The sequence below is a fragment of the Sinohyriopsis cumingii genome, unplaced genomic scaffold, assembly GCF_028554795.1.
Source record: "Sinohyriopsis cumingii isolate HCF-2022 unplaced genomic scaffold, ASM2855479v2 utg000160l, whole genome shotgun sequence".
NCBI classification, from domain to species: Eukaryota; Metazoa; Mollusca; class Bivalvia; order Unionida; family Unionidae; genus Sinohyriopsis; species Sinohyriopsis cumingii.
Genome location: NW_028315873.1, coordinates 11,019,839 through 11,040,566, shown reverse-complemented (window position 1 = coordinate 11,040,566; position 20,728 = coordinate 11,019,839). Strand labels below are relative to the sequence as shown.

Below are 20,728 nucleotides of genomic sequence, written 5' to 3'. Positions count from 1 at the left end.
TTCGTTAGTGAATAACTTGTGTGCAGCTTTGTTCAGTTTTATTGAAACTTTAAATTGCAAAGTAATTATTTAAGCACACACCAAGGAAATTTTAATAGATCATAGAATTAAAGTCCTTTTCAAACTTCACAGACCTGAGGATTCTTTCTTGATAATGTTAGTTGGGTTCCCTTCTTGAACAATATAGCTACCATAATTATACATGTATTGCAATTCAAAGATATTTACCATATAATTATGTGAATGAAATTGCGATTCTAACTATTTAATGTTCAAACTTAAGGTAACCATTAAGGAAGTAACTCTTGATTCTTACGTGGGCTGATGTGGCAGCAAAATTGGAAGACAGATTTGTACTAATTTTATTTTGGGGCAAACAAAATTTAAGAAGTCTTCCACTAAAAACCACATGCATATAGGACTATCAGGTGAAGAGCAAGAAGAACATTTTCATTTAGGACAAAGTAGACCATGTGTGAAATTTCATGGCAATCCTCCAAGCTTGTGCAAACTGTCTGATGTTGGATGACACTCAAAATACCATTCCTATACCATTCCATAAGCTCTTCTTGTCAATGAAGTAAAGCAAAATACAAATAAACTAAATGAAAGAAACAAGTTACATCACTCACATCTGATGACTGGGGCAGACCCATCTTTTGCTTGAGAGCAGCAGCGAGTGGATTGGAAGCTCCTCCAAACATTGACACTGCACCAGGTGGGAGCTGTAATAATGAAATTAATTTAACAGTAGATATAAATAGAACCACCATTGGACTAAACGACTAACACTTTAATTCTAATTGAAATGACATATTTCTGAAATACCATAAAAGTATATTTCTTATACTTGGGCCATCAATATATCATTCTCTTTATAAACATGTGAGCACATGTCAATTGTACAAGATTAATATATGAAGTGTTATCTGTATCTGATCCAAGATGTTATTGAGATGAATGCCCGTTGTCATGACATCGGACCCAAACATAACTTGTATTTGTCTTGACACTGATGCAAGACATTGTCGAGATGTATGCATGTTATAAATACATAGGACCCAAAACATAACTTTCATTCGTCTTGACATTAATGCTATAACTTGTTGAGTTATATGCACATTACTATGACAATGGACCTAAAAAAGTAGCTAATATTTGTGTTAACACTGATGCATGGTTTGCATGTTCAACTACAGACCATATCACAATCCATGGCCAGTAGGTCTTACAGACCAATCAAAACCCATGGCCAGTAAGCCTAATAGCAAATATCAAAACCCTTGGCCACTAAGCCTAATAGCAAATATCAAAACCCTTGGCCAGTAGGTCTAACATGATATATTAAAAAAAACAGTAGTTCTAAAGACCATATCAAAATTTATGGCCAGTAGGTCTAATTGACCATGTCAAAATCCATGGCCAGTAGGTCTAATTGACCATGTCAAAATCCATGGCAAAGCGGTTTAATATATCTCTATCATGACTAATATCAACTCTGCCATGATGTCTGAAACTGTTAGAGCGGTAACCATTGATAAGAGTTGAGGCTAACTTTATGCCTCTAACAGCAAGTGAAAGAAATCAGCCAGCTGATGGATTAAGGCATTCAAAGGGAAAATGTTGTTGACTTTGCACCCTGAACATTCACCACTTTCCTTTATATGCCTTCAAAGTAGAAGGCCAACTTGTTTGCAAGATCATGTCTTCAATCAAAGGCTGAATTTCCTTCCTTTGCAGAGCTCTCCTGACATGAGAGGCAAGGAGAGGAGTAGTTTCACATGTATGAAATACCTGTGCCACTTTCTGAGTAGTTTTGGTTTTGCTAGAAATTTCCTGGAAGGGTCTATTGCTAGATCAAGTAGATCACTGATGCAGGGCTTCTCCCATCTGAGAAGGGCTACCACAGCTCTGACAATTCAATTTTGTATTATTTTTGGTACTATGACTGTTGCAGTGAAAGGTAAAAACCCCAAACCCCTGACAACAGATTGACAGAACACACACAGACCAGGCTTATATGTCAGGGACTGGGGAACTGAAGATTGGCTGTTGTGATTCCAATTTTGTCACAAAAGGACTATCATATGATACCACCATAATAACACAAATCCAATGAAAGATATTTCTTGGACAGAAAGTTGGCCAGGGCAATGAGCCTGCCAGGAATGATTTGTATGGTTATATTTAGCTAACAGTACCAGCGTCAAAACTATAAAACCAACATGCACTGGTCAGGAGATCTGGTTCCACTGTTTGTAGAGCAGGCCACCAACATCGAATTGTCTTGAATCAATTCAGCCTTCCAGTCACGTAATGCCTGCTACAAAGATGTTTTTTCCTCTGGATCCATTGCTATCGATGATATCAAAGTATTTCAAAAGGGTGGCTCCCCAACTGTACAAATGGGTGTCTGTACAAACCCTGTCATGAGCCAGTTATTGTCACTCCACTGATGCAAGAATAATACTTCGTTGGTCATGATCATTGTATGACTGGATCTTTGGTGCTAACGGGCTGGTAGGGTCATTTACAAGTGGTGCATGGAAAGACCATTGAACAGAAGGAGATCTACTACTGCACTGAGCAAGCTGAGGAGATGCAGGAACTCTCTTCATGTTATCCACTTCCCACTGGAAACTGGCTTTTGAGTTTTATAATTCATGACACTCATAAATGAAGAAATAAATGATGTGGAGACTGGTGAAAAACTTCATCACCAGATGGAGGAAATGCTGGAACAGGATGAGATCCAACTTTCCCCAGTTCATGAAAATGGGACTGATGATTGCTCTTGCCCTTCACCATACTAAAACTTACCAAGTGTTCATCAAGGATTTTGCACATCTATCGCAAAGATGCGGATGAAAAAGTCAACCATAAAGGATGATATTCCAGTTGATAATTTTAGTGGATTCCCATAGGCTCATGGTAAGATGCAATGGGAGTGCATGAAACTGATATATTTTGCATTGGTTAGCAAAACAAAGGACTTAGACACAGCATGATAAAAAGGGATGTAGACTGATCATAAATTTTGATGTAAAGTCTGATTGATCAAGCAATCTAAATCTTGATCACAGTTTATTCATAAGCATAGCTGTTGCACTTGCTAAAGTCAACGAGTCTGAGCCTTCCATTGGCCTATGATGCAAGAAAGGACCTGGAATAAAAACCCACAGAGGTAGGTTTCTGCACCACTTCCCACTTGTCAAGTAATGACCTGATGTCCTTCTATACAAATTTTTTCTTTCTCCAAATCTGATAGAAAGTCCCTTATCAAAGGAAGCAATTTGGCTTTCACATTTGTTTTGCAAAAATTGATACTTCCAATGCAAACTGAAATGAAGGAGTCTCATGACAATTGGTAAGATGTCTGACAATGGTCATGGTGGTTAGTCAATGCAATGATGGTTGTGAGGAGGCTTGGAGAAAGAGACCTTGTTTCTTATCCCCTTTATTAAACTGACCACATGGAGAAGCCTGTTGTGTCCTGAAATTTTACTGAAATTAAAACTGATGCTATTTCTGTTGCTGTCCAGTGCTTGAGCTCTTATGTCTACGCCACTATTTTCTCTCCTTTTGAGGCTGAGATTAATTCAGCCCGACTGTCTGACCAAGAGGTATGACCAGCTGGAGTGACAGTTCTTGTGCTGCCTGCCTCCTCACTTCCTCTATCCTACCACCAAATGACAATGGCGATGCAACAAAATGCACAGAAGACCAAGCAATGATGTGACTTGAGTGATAACATGTAAAGACAGGCATCTTGTCTAAGCAAATCAAAAAAAGGCCATTAGATTGTAAGCCACAAAATGGTGTACAACCTTGTTAATGACCTTGATGAACCTATTTGTTGGTGCCCATGCTAGGCCACTGTCTGCTTTTCCAGCAAGATAAAAAATGGCAAGCAATACTGGATCCAACAATGAAGACATTCCCGTTCTCAAATAAGCTTTACAGTGTAGTGAAAAAAATTCTTATCCACCTTGCTGAATAGTAGGATAGTCATATTCATGGCATGATTTTCTTGTCAGAAGCTCCCTGTGAAAAGAATCTCAATGTCTGCTATACCAATGTGATGAAAATGTGACTTATAGTCGACTTTCCCATTAGAATAGGTGACAGCCTTTATCTGACATATGGTTTGAAAAGTTCCTTTCTTTTCACTGACTCTGACGGCAGTTGGAATAAGAGACATTACTTCTCATCTTCCAAGTCTACCGATGCTTTGACCTGAGAGATCCAGCTCATAATTAGTGATAGCCAGCAACACCAAGTATACATATCAGCTGCAGCTATTGTATAACTAAACTCAGACCGTTCCAAAGTTAGATCTGAGTATTTTAAGGCATCCAAGGTTTTCTGACACTGTGTGGTTTAGCCTCATAAGGGTCTATATCCATATTATAACTAAACTCAGTCCATTCCCAAGCTGGATCTGAGTATTTTAAGGTATCAAAGGTTTTCTCACACTGTGTGGTTTAGCCTCATAAGGGTCTATATCCATATTATAACTAAACTCAGTCCGTTCCAAAGCTGGATCTGAGTATGTTAAGGCATCAAAGGTTTTCTCACACTGTGTGGTTTAGCCTCATAAGGGTCTATATAGCATATGATGGATGGCGAACTGGCTGGTCAGTATGCATGACTCTAAGTTACACAGTTGCTTGGTCAGACTATGCATGGCTGTTGACCAGGCGGTCAGTTGGCCGACCAGCATCAGACCTGCCTTAGTAGAAGCAGCAGTGAAACAAATAGGTCAGACAGTCTGATCCCTGTTATGGTTCCAAATACCATTGCACTACCAAGCCTTTATGTGGCACATCTCACAGAAGTAATGGATTCCAAGTTCCTGAACAACTGGAATGGCCGGCCAACAGTCTGATCAAAGATGGATCATCAAGATCCAATCAAAACCACATTCACCCAGACTTAAAAGACTGATTACCATGCTATGACATGCAGGGGGCCTCACATCTCCTGGGTTGCCTAAATATGGTGGAACACCACCCCCATAGCCTAGAAATTATCCCTGAATGTTTACAACTAATACATGGGCAAAAACTGTCCCAAATTTAGTAACTGCATTGTTGCTTCCTACAGTCGACACATCCGCAGCTCTAACACTATTTGGAAGAATTATATGTTTGCCAAGGATGAAGAATACTTTGTATATATGAGGCATTTCTAGTGTCATCACTAGCTTTAAATTTCATGCATTTCACTCTCATCTTAAACTGAAAAGAAAAGAATGAAAAAAAAAATTAATCTACACAATTAAAGTGTTCACATCACAAAACCAACATTCGTTATTCAAGGGAGGAGAATTAAATATGGAGGGTACACTAATAACAACCAATAAAAATGGTCCAATGACACCATATTGGAGCACAATAACACAATAAACTATGACAACATAAATAATGACCAAAAGTTAAAAATAACGTTTGTGACATGCGCTAACAATCTTACTACACTCTAATATATATATTTTCTAGATACAGGGCACTTGCACCACCAAACTGTGGTCTAGGGGAGGAAATGGGCAAGAATTTCCTCCCTTTGTATACATGGCATACAGACAAAAAAGATATTTAAAAAATGTCTTGTAGTTTTTGGACAGCTTAAATCGGGACACAGCAGAGGTTATTTTCCTAATGTTAGTGTTACTGGCAATTTTATTAAATGGAGAAATCAGTCAAATATCATACACACTTACTGTTAAGTGGACACTAATCAACTATGCAAATGCTAATAAAAAATACGTCACAACTTCTAATATGTAATATTAAAAATCATAACAGGTCAAGAACACATGCTATGAATGAACATAAAAGTGCCTGGAGTAGGTTAAATTGGTCAAGTATTGCATAAAATTACTGTGAAATGGATGCTAGTAAACAATTCTGTTTATAGAAATTACTTGTGTGACCTTCCTGAAATTGTACAGCCAGTGACTGAAAAAGCACTGCACAAACTTGCAGTAAAATGTATGCTAATGAACAAAAAAATAGTTTAACAGAAATTATATGCAGGACCAGTAGGTGCCTGCAAAATCATACAGGTCAAGACCATATTACTGAATAAATGTACAAGCAACCGAGGCAGGCATAACAAAATGGTGCCAACATGTACATTTTAAGATGACGAGTTTGTTCTAACAAAGTCAGAAAACTATCTGTGATGAAAAGAACAAGAAATATAAGGTATACTTCCTGTATGTAACTCCTTTGACTCACTCAAAGAACAAGAAATATAGGGTATACTTCCTGTATGTAACTCCTTTGACTCACTCAAAGAACAAGAAATATAGGGTATACTTCCTGTATGTAACTCCTTTGACTCACTCAAAGAACAAGAAATATAGGGTATATTTCCTGTAAGTAACTCCTTAAGACTCACTCAAAGAACAAGAAATATAGGGTATACTTCCTGTATGTAATATCTTTGACGAAAAGAACAAGAAATATAGGGTATACTTCCTGTATATGAGTTACTCCATTGATTTGCTCAGCAAACATATTTATAAACAAAAATTACTTTCTTACAGCGTGGTAAATGTTCAAAGAAAAAGTTTGATTCTTTTCAAAGATATGTTATGCTAATGAATATATTTTTTGTTTTTTCTGCTACCTATGCATCAGCTCTCAAAGAATTTGAGAATGATGGATATAAGTACAGTCAACTCCGCTTATATGCATAGCCTCGGGACCAGACCCAAGCTATGCACATAAATGAAATATGCATTTAAGCGGAATTTATGTATATTTATAATTATTAACATCTAACCTTTTTCTCCTTTTTCTTAGGTTCCTCCAATGGTTTCTTCTCTTCCTCTTTATTTTTCACCAAACTGCTACTACCAAGTAATCCACCCTCCTCTCCTTCCTCCTCATCTCCAAACAGATCTGTAATGACTGGCTTCTTTACAGGCTGGCTCTCTACCGATAACAGTAAATAATCATTGTCATCTGACTGACATGTTAATGTCAATATATTATTTCTGACTTGTTTTTGACAAAACATTATCACTGACATGTTAAAATCAATACATTATAACTTACTTGTTATTGCCAATACATTATCAAATACATGTTAATGTCAATGTAGTAACACTGATATGCTATTGGCAAGACATTATGACTCAAATGTTAATGTCTAAACATTCTCACTGACATATTCATGTCTAAGTACAAACACTGACATGATACAATTACTCTTGTTATTTAATACTGATATGTCATTTTCAACTCATTATGAAAGTCTCTGTTATATTAATATCAGTATAATTTTCATGTGAATACATGATCAATATGACTTCCTTATGAATACACTGTGATCATGGTCATTTTAAAATCTAAGCTTTATCAGTGTCATTAAGATATCAATGTATTATCACAGTCCATTCTTGTCATTATGATATCACTGTCATTATAATCTCAAATTATTGCCAGAGTCAATTCTTGTCACTCTGATATCAGTTATTCAAATATTACTCTGTGATCTGTCATTTTATGTAAAAAAATTATTTTCTTATCATTATTTTATAGTCATTGTCATCTTCTTACGATATTTTGGTTCATCACTCCCTCATTTTACTGTGCCCAAAATAAACTGTGAACCCACATATAATGCAGAAGCAGGCGTGGACCCCATTTCATCTCGTTAAAAGATAATCCAAAAATACTCTCTATTCACAAAATGTGAATGAAATTGTGATTACAACTGGTAAATCAAACCTTCATATATCACTAGTTTTATATCATCAAAAACAGTCGATGCTAATGAACAACTAAATGTTGACATAAATTATCTGCACAACCCTTCTGGTCAATGATATTTCAAAACTTCAATCAACTTCATGAAATTCAACTTTTATTAAGATATCTTATCTTAATTTCAATTTTCTTTTTCAAAAATTCTCATAATACTGAAAATAACAAAACACAGTGAAATAATCAGTAAATTGAAATGTTAGTAATATTTAATGTTGACAACACTTCAGGAAATAAATATCAATACAATAAGTTAAAATCATCTTACAGTTTTATCTTTAATTTGGGTATAAATATGATATACCTTCTTGTCTTTAAATGGCAAAGGTGTCAATCAAGTGCCACAAATCAGCATTTCCACGTGATACTAATTAAATGCCAACTTTGTTTTCATCTTCAATTTACAGAAGTGTTTACTGCATATTTAATACTGATAAACTATGTATTTTCATGCAATGTATTTGGTATCAAATCGTGTAGAGTTAAGAGCCTTCCAAATCCTACCTATGTAAGAACCAGTATTACAGTCATGTGTCAAGTCAATTCACTTAAACAGCACAATTAAATGTGGTTTTAAACATTATGCAAGTAATTCAACTAACATTAATCTGTGGTTTATCAAACTCATTTGCTAGTGTGATCCTGGATAAAAGCAAGTGCCAAAGTGTGAAGTAAACTTTAAATGCTCAAATTGGCACTCACAGGTTTGCTGAAGGAGGAGCAGAAATTTTGCTATTACTTGCAAAAAACAAATGATCTTTTAGAGATTTGTTATTATGAAAATAAAAGGTATTTTTACAGGAAAAATAGCAAATTCATTAGAAAAAATACATATTGATAAGCATTCCCAATGTGATTATAAATTGAGTATTGAACCATTTACACACTCAGGGCTGTCCCATTAAAATAATACATGGGATCAAGGGAAGCCACTTTTAAAGTGGGGTAACGGTACCTTCACAGATGCAATTTAAAACTTCTTATCATTTTAATATAAACACTGAAATCACATTACCGTGGCATATATTTTTAAAAATCTGCCTTCCCTGGGTACCATGTATGTTTAAATGGAACAACCCTCATCTCACTAATGCAATTCATCCCTTTCTAAATTGTTCATTGAGCCCTTACTTATGCCAGTGTCTAATCTTCTGGACCACATTATGTAGGAGTTATTGAGGGAATGGTGTAATTTTCACATCGAGACACTTATCTCCATCATTTCTGTTAATACATATCTGTAGACATAAATTTCCCTCTACATGGGTATTATTGTCACAAAAGGTATTTTTTTCTAGTTACGACATTTCGTCAGAAAATATGTAATTAAAGTTTTGTACATCTGATCTTTGACCCTCTGTAAAGAACCCCAGGGCTGTGAGCCAACAATGTTTTTCTCACCCTTCCCCTTTATAGCCGAAGGTTACACCATGGCCAACACATCTACAGATAGACTGTGTGTATCACTGTATCCCTTTGAAAGCATGGAACAATTGAGCTAGCTTAAAATATCAACTTACTTTGAAAATTAGCCATATATCATTTACATTAGATTGCTCTTTAAAGCAATCAGCCAAAAACTAAGCCAGCTAATATATTTAATCAATGTGAAAATATGTACCCAAGTATGTATCCAAATATGTACTGATGTATGTACCCAGATGTATACCCATGTATACAAAATACATACCCAAATATGTACCCATACATGAACCCACAGTATCGACCCAGTCATATACCAATGGATGTACCCAGATATACAGCCATATATGTACACATGTATGTACCCAGATATGTATCCATTATATGGACCCAGATATGTAGTGATACATATCCAAGTATATACCCATGTAGGCACCCAAATATGTACACATCAATGTACTCAGATATGTACTGATGCATGTACCCAAAATATGTACCGATGTACAGACCCAGGTATGTACCAATGTATGTACCCAGATATACACCCAAATATGTAACCATGTATGCACCCATATACATACCGATGCATGTAACCAGATATGTACCCATGGAGAATGAGCTGTGTCTTCATAGGAGACAAAGACGTGTCACAATAGACATAAAATGTTACTACAAAAAATTACAGGCACACGTTATCACATGAGCTATGGGCTGTTCCATTTAAACATATATGGGACCCAGGGAAGGCACTTTTAAATTGGGGTACTCACCAAAAGATGCAATTTAAAATTTTCTTTTCGTCTTAATATGAACTCTGTGAAATCAAAGTACCCTGGCATATACTTGTTTTAAAAAACTTCCTTCCCTGGGTATCATGTATGTTTAAACAGGGTTGATACTCCTTTGATATGACAAAATGAAAGGACTTTTTCAAGGACTTTATCCAATTGTTTCAAGGACCCCAATGCCCAGTACATTTTACATATATGTATCAATGGTCATTTAAAGGATTAGTGAGAATGTTGTAATTTTCTGACAAGGGGCTTCCTAATATTTGTGCAACAGGCTTGAGACTTTATAATTAAAAAAAACATCTTATGAGAATCTATTTCTAAGAAAAATAAATGAATTCATCTTTATATAAAAAACAAAAAGAAACTATATAGATTAGATAGCAAATAAGGTAAGACACTGCTGCTATGTAACTAATACCCAATAAATCAGATGAGATGAATAAATGCACAACACTTACATACAAAAAATCAACAGGATGGACATTTTGATTGAGATTCAGGGTTGATAGACCTGATATTTGGTAAAGGCAAATTTGTAGAATGTTTCATTATGGAAGTATAATCCACCCATTATTTCACTTTCAAGTATATGGGAAACTAATTACTATGTCTTGTATTTTTGTTTTTGGCACCAACTAGGACTGAACACACATTTCGCAGGCATTTTGCTCCAAGTGAAATGGGTAAGCTCTTGCTGAACAGTACCCAGATAAATCTTCTGTATTCTCAATGTCACATACACGTGTTTATCCTTTTGTGGATGTGAATGCAGCCTCCTGGATATCTGGGTGCGATCAAAGTTTACGGAGATTGCCAAAGTCCACATTCTCTCTCTGACACACTTCATGCAAATGTTTAAGCAAACCTGGAGTTGTCCATAGCTGAAAAAATCGATTTCTGGAATAACTTTGATGCACGATCTTATGCATTCATGTGGCATCTTAAAATGGTCTGCTTCAAAAGTATGCCACATGTCGCCATGTCTGATTTTTATATCTGCTGTCGTGTGATTGCTCATAAAAAAATTTACAGGTACATTTACAGGTAGATGCAAGTACACTGTGTAGAAAGCAGCCTTTCTGTTAACAGGCATATAGCCATAATTGACACCCAAAGTATGGTTGTGGCACTGAAAAAGTCAATAACAGACTCCTACCAGGCTTCAGAATTCTAGGTCATACGCCAAAATCAGAAGCTTGGACATACAATATGAACAAATTGTGACCATTTTTGTGTATATTTTTCACTATCTTTTATTTTGAGAATTTGAACAGCTGATTCAACATGATTTAAAGCACAAAGATGTACCACTGCCGCAAAAAATAAACTGACAAAGAAGAATGATTGTTGGAAAAGATACACACTTTTTAATGCTCTCTAAAATTAGGTTCATGCACAATTATAATTATTTGATTGGTCACGTGTTGTAAATCACCCAATAAAAAAGTTTTATTTCAATTATATGATGTAATGGTATAAAAAGAAACTTTCATACATTCGTTTGTCGATTAATTTTATATTTTTCAAGGATCAATGCTTATTTTCAAGTACTTTTTGAGGAAAAAATGATTTTCAAGTACTTTTCAAGGTACGCTGCACACTTGTTAAATGGAACAGCCCATACAAAGGTCATTTCATACAATCACATAAAAAGTTACAAAGTTACAGGTCTATCATACCACTTTAGGTTACCAGGATCACTTTAAATAATCACCTGAAATGCTGACACACACAGCTCTACATTACCACTTTAGCTTACCAGGATCACTTTAAATAATCACCTGAAATGCTGACACACACAGCTCTACATTACCACTTTAGCTTACCAGGATCACTTTAAATAATCACCTGAAATGCTGACACACACAGCTCTACATTACCACTTTAGCTTACCAGGATCACTTTAAATAATCACTTGAAATGCTGACACACATAGCTGCACATTACCGCATCAGCTTACCAGGATCACCGTACATAATTACTTGAAATGTTTACACCAAATTAAAAGTCAACATCACTGAAGTAGCTATTCAGGGTCACTGTACACAATCACATGAAATCATGAAATGTTTACACCAAATTAAAGATCAACATCACTGAAATAGCTATTCAGGGTCACCTTAAAAAATCACATATTACAAATGTCACAATCTCTCTCCTGAAGGCAAAATCAAAATTTTCTTTAGTATTCAGCACTGCTATATTTACTTTCATGCAACCATATATGCTAATAAAGCACCTGTTTTCTCCTGTTTCGATTTGCTTGTGGACTTTGTCTGGGTACCAAACAAATCGTCTTCTTCTTCCTCATCTTCAAACAACCCACCTCCAACCAAGCTTGGTTGTTTCTTTTCCACAGCTGGATTTACCTTCTCCTTGATGGACTCTTCTTTAACAGAGGAGAAAATGTCACCACCATCATCTGAAAGTGTAGAGTCCTTATTTTTATCTTTTTAGAATACAAAAGAAAATCACTGCAAAATGAAATTGTATTCCAACAAGTAGTACTGTCTTCAATGCATTGGTCAAATATGTTTTTTGCAGTACAATAGTCAAACAATCAATAAATATTTATGCTACTGATTCCAGTCACAGAGAAATTTTTGCCCGTTCCAAAATTATGAGACTTCAAGAATAGTATCTAAAACAACCTATAGTGCAGAATCAGAATATAATTACTAACATAACTGCTTGCCTCTACAATGAATGTGGTTCTCTCAAAGAAGCCATTGTATTTTTTTTACTCAGAAAATGCATTCAGCCTAAAGTGACTTATAAAGTGTTAGCTCTGTGACAGGGCATAAAAGACAAAAAAAAACAATCCAAAGGAATATTTTCAAAGCAGAATTATGTACTAAAATAATCAGGATTTTTTTAAAATTTTAATTATTTTCTTTTTAAATTAGCTTATAGAAATTTGATTCAGAATCTATTATCAGTGTCCATTTCTAGAAGCCAGATTTCCCCTTGTGGAAATAATGGACTTTCACAACAATAATTAACAATGCATAAAAAGCATTCAGACTAAAGTGTCTATGAAATGTTGCTCTGTGACAGGGCACCAAGTACAGAAAACATTTAAAAATAATATTTTCAATGGAGATTCATGTACTAAAAAAAAGTTAAAGTTTTGTTTTCTGTCAAAGCATATAAAACTTGGCTTCAGTTATCTATGTCCACTTCTAGAAACCAGATTTCACCATGTGAAAGTTGCAGGCTTTAAGTAATCATGGAGTACCAATCCAAACACTATTAGAAACATAGGTAATACATAAGTAATCACTTTTAGAAGATACGTAGAAGTCAAAGGCTTTAAGTAATCCTGGAGTACCAGCCAGAATGAACTCTTTTACAAACATAATTAAGACATGAGTAATCATTCTGAATACCACTACATCTAAGGCCTATGTGTTTTAGTGCCTAACATACACAATGTACAGTTAAATAGTTGTGAGTAATCAATCATAATATACGCTATACAGCCATTTATAAGGAAATTATACCAATTTATAAAGATATTTATTCCAGCTTTCAACTTCACTGGTCAGAAATAGCCTATTGAGTAGTCTAGGATGTATACGGGGCACACAATTTAAATGACCACAAATAGTCATCACCACTTTTAATTAGGACCAACCAGATATGACAGTCATTCATTAAAATATCCATGTAGTTATGGCTGTCCAATCAGCAAAAATAAAAACTTGGATTTACATCTGTTCAAGGGGAATAGTAATGATAAGATTTTCAAGATGCATGTGCTGGAAGCCATATTGTATGTCAAATTTAATTTAGGACTAAGCCAACAACATAAGAAGTTTTCTCGTGAAAACCTCAAGTCAATATCATCATGCATTCTGGGGGAATAACAGTAAGATTTTCAAGATGGAAGCCATATTGTATGTCAAATTTAATTTAGGACTATGCCAACAACATAAGAAGTTTTCTCGTGAAAACCTCAAGTCAATATCATCATGCATTCTGGGGGAATAACAGTAAGATTTTCAAGATGGAAGCCATATTGTATGTCAGATTGGTACCACTTTAATTAAGGACTAAGCCAACAACACAAGAAGTTTTCTCGTGAAAACCTCAAGTCAATATCATCATGCATTCTGGGGGAATAACAGTAAGATTTTCAAGATGGAAGCCATATTGTATGTCAGATTTAATTTAGGACTAAGCCAACAACACAAGAAGTTTTGTCGTGAAAACCTCAAGCCAATATCATCATGCATTCTGGGGGAATAACAGTAAGATTTTCAAGATGGAAGCCATATTGTATGTCAGATTGGTACCACTTTAATTAAGGACTAAGCCAACAACACAAGAAGTTTTCTCGTGAAAACCTCAAGTCAATATCATCATGCATTCTGGGGGAATAACAGTAAGATTTTCAAGATGGAAGCCATATTGTATGTCAGATTTAATTTAGGACTAAGCCAACAACACAAGAAGTTTTGTCGTGAAAACCTCAAGCCAATATCATCATGCATTCTGGGGGAATAACAGTAAGATTTTCAAGATGGAAGCCATATTGTATGTCAGATTGGTACCACTTTAATTAAGGACTAAGCCAACAACACAAGAAGTTTTCTCGTGAAAACCTCAAGTCAATATCATCATGCATTCTGGGGGAATAACAGGAAGATTTTCAAGATGGAAGCCATATTGTATGTCAGATTTAATTTAGGACTAAGCCAACAACACAAGAACTTTTCTCATGAAAACCTCAAGTCAATATCATCATCCATTCTGGGGGAATAACAGTAAGGTTTTCAAGATTGCTACTGTTGCAGTCATACTGAATGTCAAATCATAACTTCTTTCATTTTGGTTCATGAAGACGACAGAATAGGCAATTTAGTGAAAAGAACATGCTGATATGGTCATCTCTACTTGCATATTTGTATTATGTAAAATGGGTTCTGATGAACCTAAAATGGACAAGTCAAAATTCAGATCAAGGTGGATTCTATTAAAATGTACAAGTCAAAATTCAAATAAAGGTGGATTCTACTAAAATGTACAAGTCAAAATTCAGATCAAAGTGGATTCTACTAAAATGTACAAGTCAAAACTCAAATCAAGGTGGATTCTACTAAAATGTACAAGTCAAAATTCAGATCAAGGTGGATTCTATCAAAATGTACAAGGCAAAATTTAGATCAAGGTGGATTCTACTAAATGTACAAGTCAAAATTCAAATCAAGGTGGTTACTACTAACCCCCAAATATAGACACTCCTGCAGAAGGAACATTCTTCCCACTGGATGTCTTGCTCTTCTTTTTGTGGGACTTTTCTGAAATAATTAAATCTCAATTACCTGGATATTCTGCCTAGACAAATAATTAAAAAAAAAATACAAATTAAAATACAGTGAAAACTTTTAAGGCTGCACCTCAGTAAACCTAAATCCCACTGACACTGGAAGTATTAAAAGCCAATGTTTCCTCTTCTTGTAGCAGCTAACTCTGCAAACCTCATAAAATAATTTTAATATGATTCTGAGAGGAGCTCATTCTCATTTTAAAAGGTCTTAAAGATTTGACAATCGTAAGTTTTAATAGGTTTCAAATTATAACACAATCTGGATTTTTATAAGTTGTGTCCCTCTATTAAAACGGTAAATTTCAATTATTTGTTTGTACTGCATAAATCTTACATGATTATGGTGGTTTGAGCTAGAGTTTCAGACCTGCCAACCCTGACGAGTCTGTCTCAGTAAGAAAGTTGATTTGTTTCCGTATGTTTGATCAGTTTCAGAAAGCTGTAAAAAAAATATCATAAACTCCTATTGTAAATCTGGAAAACATAATTAAAAGTTGGTATTCAAAACATGCAGCAAAGATAAAATTTATGTTCAACTGAAAAGTTTGAAATGTACACAAAGACTTTATATACTATTAGTACAGTTGCCCAAACCCTAGTTCCAAACCCTATGCAGCACAATGGCTTGTTGCTATCTCTCAACTTGAGGTAATTCTTGGAAATTCTATTTCCATTTCACATGACAACAGCAATCATATCTCCTGCCATGAGCCATACTAAAATTGGCATGTGATGTCCAATAAACGTAACTGAGTCCCATGTAGCTTTTATTCACAAGAATCTGAATATTCCTTTTTATTCTTCTGTGCTGATTATTAACACTTTTCAATAGGCTTATTTTCCAGTGACACCATTTAAAAAAATTCTATAATCAACAGTTTGATCATGCAGACGATTCACCTGAACAAATAGGTGCAGTTTAAAGAGTGAGAGGTGCTGCTGTCAAGTTAGTCTGCTTCCCTGACTAATTTTACTAATTCTAATAAGCAATGAACCAATTTTCCAGAGTTTTCAGCAATGATCATTTTTCAAAAGTTTTTGCTTTCATGTCGTAAGCCTGTATTTTAAGGGTAATTTTTGTAAGACTTATGGCAAAATCTTAAGGGTTGGCAGGTCTGGAGTTTCAGACAAAAACAAATGTCAGAACTCTCGATTTTGGGAAGGTGTTAGTTGCTGTTATAATTAAACATGCTGCTTCCAATTTTGCTGTGTGGTAGTACAAAATCAAGGTATCAATATATGTTTAAAATCATGTGGGTCATATTTTATTTATTCTTGATTCTGCTTTCTAAAACTGTTTGCTGAACTCTTTGCCCATGAAAATGAATGGTTACTTTCAAACTTGACTGATGCTACTTGAGAGGTCATATTGCACTACATGTATATATATAAAATCTTACATATAAACACCAACATTTTTCTCCCCGTGTGTCCCACCCACCAAACAAGAGGTTTCAAGTTCAGAAGTCATGGTGGCATCCCAAATTATTTTGTACCTTTTTTATACTTTTTTTTAAGATTCCCATTCTATGGGAGGCAATTAACTAAGTCCCTGTACAAGTCGCAGTTGATTTATTTTTATGTTTCTTATTAAACATTTGTAATGTTCAATTTTTGTGTGTGTGTGTGTGTGATTTGGATTTTTAATGTAGCTTTAACAATTTTTCAGTCATACTGCTACAATGTCTGCAGTGTGGCAGTTTACAGTGATGTCTAACACTGGGGCATCATGACGCAGACATGAAGCATGATGTCCCACCCAGTTACATTATCCTGACACCAGGCCGACCAGTCCTAACACTAACTTCTTAGTGCTGAACGCCAAGCAAAGCAGCTGTTAGTACCAGTTTTGTAAGTCTTTGGTATGACTCGGCTGGGGATCAAACCCACAACCTCCCGCATCCTCCAATTTTCGCATTTTAATGTCAGTAAAACAAATATATCCCACAAGACATGTCCACCACAAATGTTTAAGAAACTATCATATATATTGTACCAGTTTATAAACAAGAAATTAAATGCAGATTTGAATGGAATCTCAAGTTAAATATTAATTCCATCGTTTGCAATTTGACTGAAGTCTAACATTCATTTCTCTGACTTAAGTGCCTTACCTTCTTTGTCACTTTCACTATCCTTCTTTTTTCTTTCTTTTTCCTGTCCTTTCTTCTCTATGACATCATCAAATAAACCACCCTGAAAAGAAAAAAAGCAGTCTGATCCATTAACGTACAATTTTGGCAGTGAACAATGAGCTCATATCCAGTTTATGTGAATTATAAACAATGTTCATACCATGATAGGCTGAAAAGTCAGATTTAAGCATTGTTGTCTAAAGAACACTAGCATTCTGCTGACAATTTATAGCATTAATGTTTAAAAAAACATGTTTCTTGAGACAATTTTAGGTACTGTTGTTTAGAAACGTGTTCCTGGAGACAATTTAGGTATTGTAGTATTAAAAATCGCTAGTGGTTCTTTAAGACAATTTTAGGCATTGTAGTTTAAAGAACACTAGTGTTCCTAGAGACAATTTTAGACGTTGTTAAAAGAAATACTGGTTTCTGGAGACAATTTTAGGCATTGTTGGCTAAAAAACACTAGTGTTTCAGAGACAATTTTAGGCATTGTTGTTTAAAAAACAAAAAGATCCCTGCAGACAGTTGCAGACAATTGTAGGCTTTGTTGTTTAAAGAATACTATTGTTCCACATACAACTTTAGGCATTGTTTTTTTAAAGAAAACTAGTGTTCCACGGACAATTTTAGGTATTTTTGTTTAAAGAATACTAGTGTTTGTTGTTTAAAGTACACTAGTGTTCCACAGACAATCCGTGTAATGATACTAAATATTCATGTAAAAGTCCATGTTGCACTCTTTATAAAGTTACTGATATCCAATGTAAAGTCCATGTTGCACTCTTTATAAAGTTACTGATATCCAATGTAAAGTCCTTGTTGCACTCTTTATAAAGTTACTGATATCCAATGTAAAGTCCATGTTGCACTCTTTATAAAGTTACTGATATCCAATGTAAAGTCCTTGTTGCACTCTTTATAAAGTTACTGATATCCAATGTAAAGTCCTTGTTGCACTCTTTATAAAGTTACTGATATCCAATGTAAAGTCCTTGTTGCACTCTTTATAAAGTTACTGATATCCAATGTAAAGTCCATGTTGCACTCTTTATAAAGTTACTGATATCCAATGTAAAGTCCATGTTGCACTCTTTATAAAGTTACTGATATCCAATGTAAAGTCCATGTTGCACTCTTTATAAAGTTACTGATATCCAATGTAAAGTCCTTGTTGCACTCTTTATAAAGTTACTGATATCCAATGTAAAGTCCATGTTGCACTCTTTATAAAGTTACTGATATCCAATGTAAAGTCCTTGTTGCACTCTTTATAAAGTTACTGATATCCAATGTAAAGTCCATGTTGCACTCTTTATAAAGTTACTGATATCCAATGTAAAGTCCTTGTTGCATTTTACTTATTTATCATAGTATGTTTGACAAGTTTTATAAAACAAAACATACCATAATGGAAGTATTATTTGCATTTCTATTTCACTAACCCTACCAGATTATCAGTCACTGCTGACTGCCATTAGTAGCTTTCCCAGATGTAAGATAGTTCTCATGTTTACACTGCCTATGTTAACTACTCAAAACAAATTCGTGATTACTGTACTTCCTTCCTAAACACAAGCTATTTACTTACAAGTCAGACATTCTTGATGCAGATCCTAAAATTAGGAATCAATTAGTTTAACATTTGGCCAGGATAAAGTGATATGTATCTGTTTTCATAGGACAGTTTAGTGATCAAGGCACCATCTTTTAACTTTAACCCATTGTCGAAACCATCAGAAATTTAAATCCTCATGGGCCAAAAAAAAAAACTGAATAAAAGACAAACATTAATTGAGGATCAGTGCTCTTAGAACATTGCTGATTTTATGAAAATGTGCTTTATTTTAAAAATAAATGACCCTATCATGATACAACAAACCACTGGGATAATCCTCTGTAACAATCATATCATTACGAAATGTTACCATGGCAATATGGCACAAGCAAACATACAACTGGTAAGATAATTCTGACAAATTTGAACTAATTTATTTCCTTGTGTTTTTCTGGAAATTTATTTACATTTTCTATATTTATATATTTATTTAGTAAATTTCCTGCCTTTATTTAGTACATACCAAATTGATCTGAAAAGAAAGGGTGCACATTTTCATGACCTCTTCCTTTAATATATGCAACATACCCCTTCCTCCTCATCTTCATCAAATAGTCCCTTCTTTTTGCTTGAGAATAACCCTCCTGCCGTGCCAAATGGGTCATCATCCTCATCTGGTGGTCCAAATGGGTCGTCCTCTGCAGCTTATAAATAGATTTCAGAATTATTTTTTTTAAATGTATATTTTTGTTCCTTCTTCCATGCTGTTCTTCAATTAACTTTTCAAGAGACCCTCTTTTTACTGAGCCCAGTTATTATTTAGCTAGAAACAACTGAAACTTTATCTAAAATCTGAATCAGTCTTAATCTAGGGTGTGGACAGATGTTTGTATGTAGAGATATCCAAGTAATACCATAAAAAACTTCTAACAAAATATCGCAATCCACTTTAATATAGTGTATGTATGTATGTATGTATGTACAGATATATGCACAAGACAATATTAATCTTAAAATGTACACTGACATTAACATAAGGTATGGACATGTATTTCTGCACAGACAAAAGAGCAGTAATGTTTAATGACAAGCGTAATTTAAACATTTTAACTGACCTCAGTGTTACGGTCTCCACTGCACATAAAAAATTGCTGATATAAAGAGAGATCAAGGAAAAGTATAATACTGTACCCGCAATGACTTGCAGAAAATTACCCCCAATGACTTGATGAAAATGATATCCAATGACTTCATGAAAATTATACCCAATGGCTTGCAGAAAATTACCCCCAATGACTTGATGAAAATGATATCCAATGACTTGATGAAAATTTCTCCCAATGACTACATGAAAATTACCCCAATGCCTTGATAAATATAACACCCAATGACTTGATGAAAATGATATCCAATGACTTGATGAAAATTTCTCCCTATGACTTAATGAAAACTACCCCCAATGACTTCATGAAAATTATACCCAACGGCTTGCAGAAAATTACCCCCAATGACTTCATGAAAATTATACCCAATAACTTGATGAATATTACACCTAATGGCTTAATGAAAATTACCCCCAATGACATCATGAAAATTACACCCAATGGCTTGATTAAAATTACACCCAATGGCTTATTAAAGTTATACCAAATGATGTGATGAAAATTACTCTCAACAGCTTGATGAAAACTTACCCACAATGACTTGAT

At 34.7% G+C, this 20,728-nt stretch overlaps 1 protein-coding gene across 4 annotated transcripts in view; it reads right to left on the bottom strand.

Moving 5' to 3' along the window:
• Window positions 1-20,728, bottom strand: part of LOC149774772 (uncharacterized) — a 111,832-nt gene that overhangs the window by 60,614 nt on the left and 30,490 nt on the right. For all 4 annotated transcript variants that reach the window (XM_089944855.1, XM_089944858.1, XM_089944859.1 and 1 more), the window contains exons 13-18: window positions 19,608-19,723; window positions 17,441-17,522; window positions 15,223-15,297; window positions 12,234-12,416; window positions 6,793-6,944; window positions 633-725 (exon numbers count right to left, since the gene is read on the bottom strand). In XM_089944855.1, coding sequence (XP_089800981.1) covers window positions 633-725; window positions 6,793-6,944; window positions 12,234-12,416; window positions 15,223-15,297; window positions 17,441-17,522; window positions 19,608-19,723 — 701 coding nt within the window. The remainder of the gene's footprint in view (window positions 1-632; window positions 726-6,792; window positions 6,945-12,233; window positions 12,417-15,222; window positions 15,298-17,440; window positions 17,523-19,607; window positions 19,724-20,728) is intronic.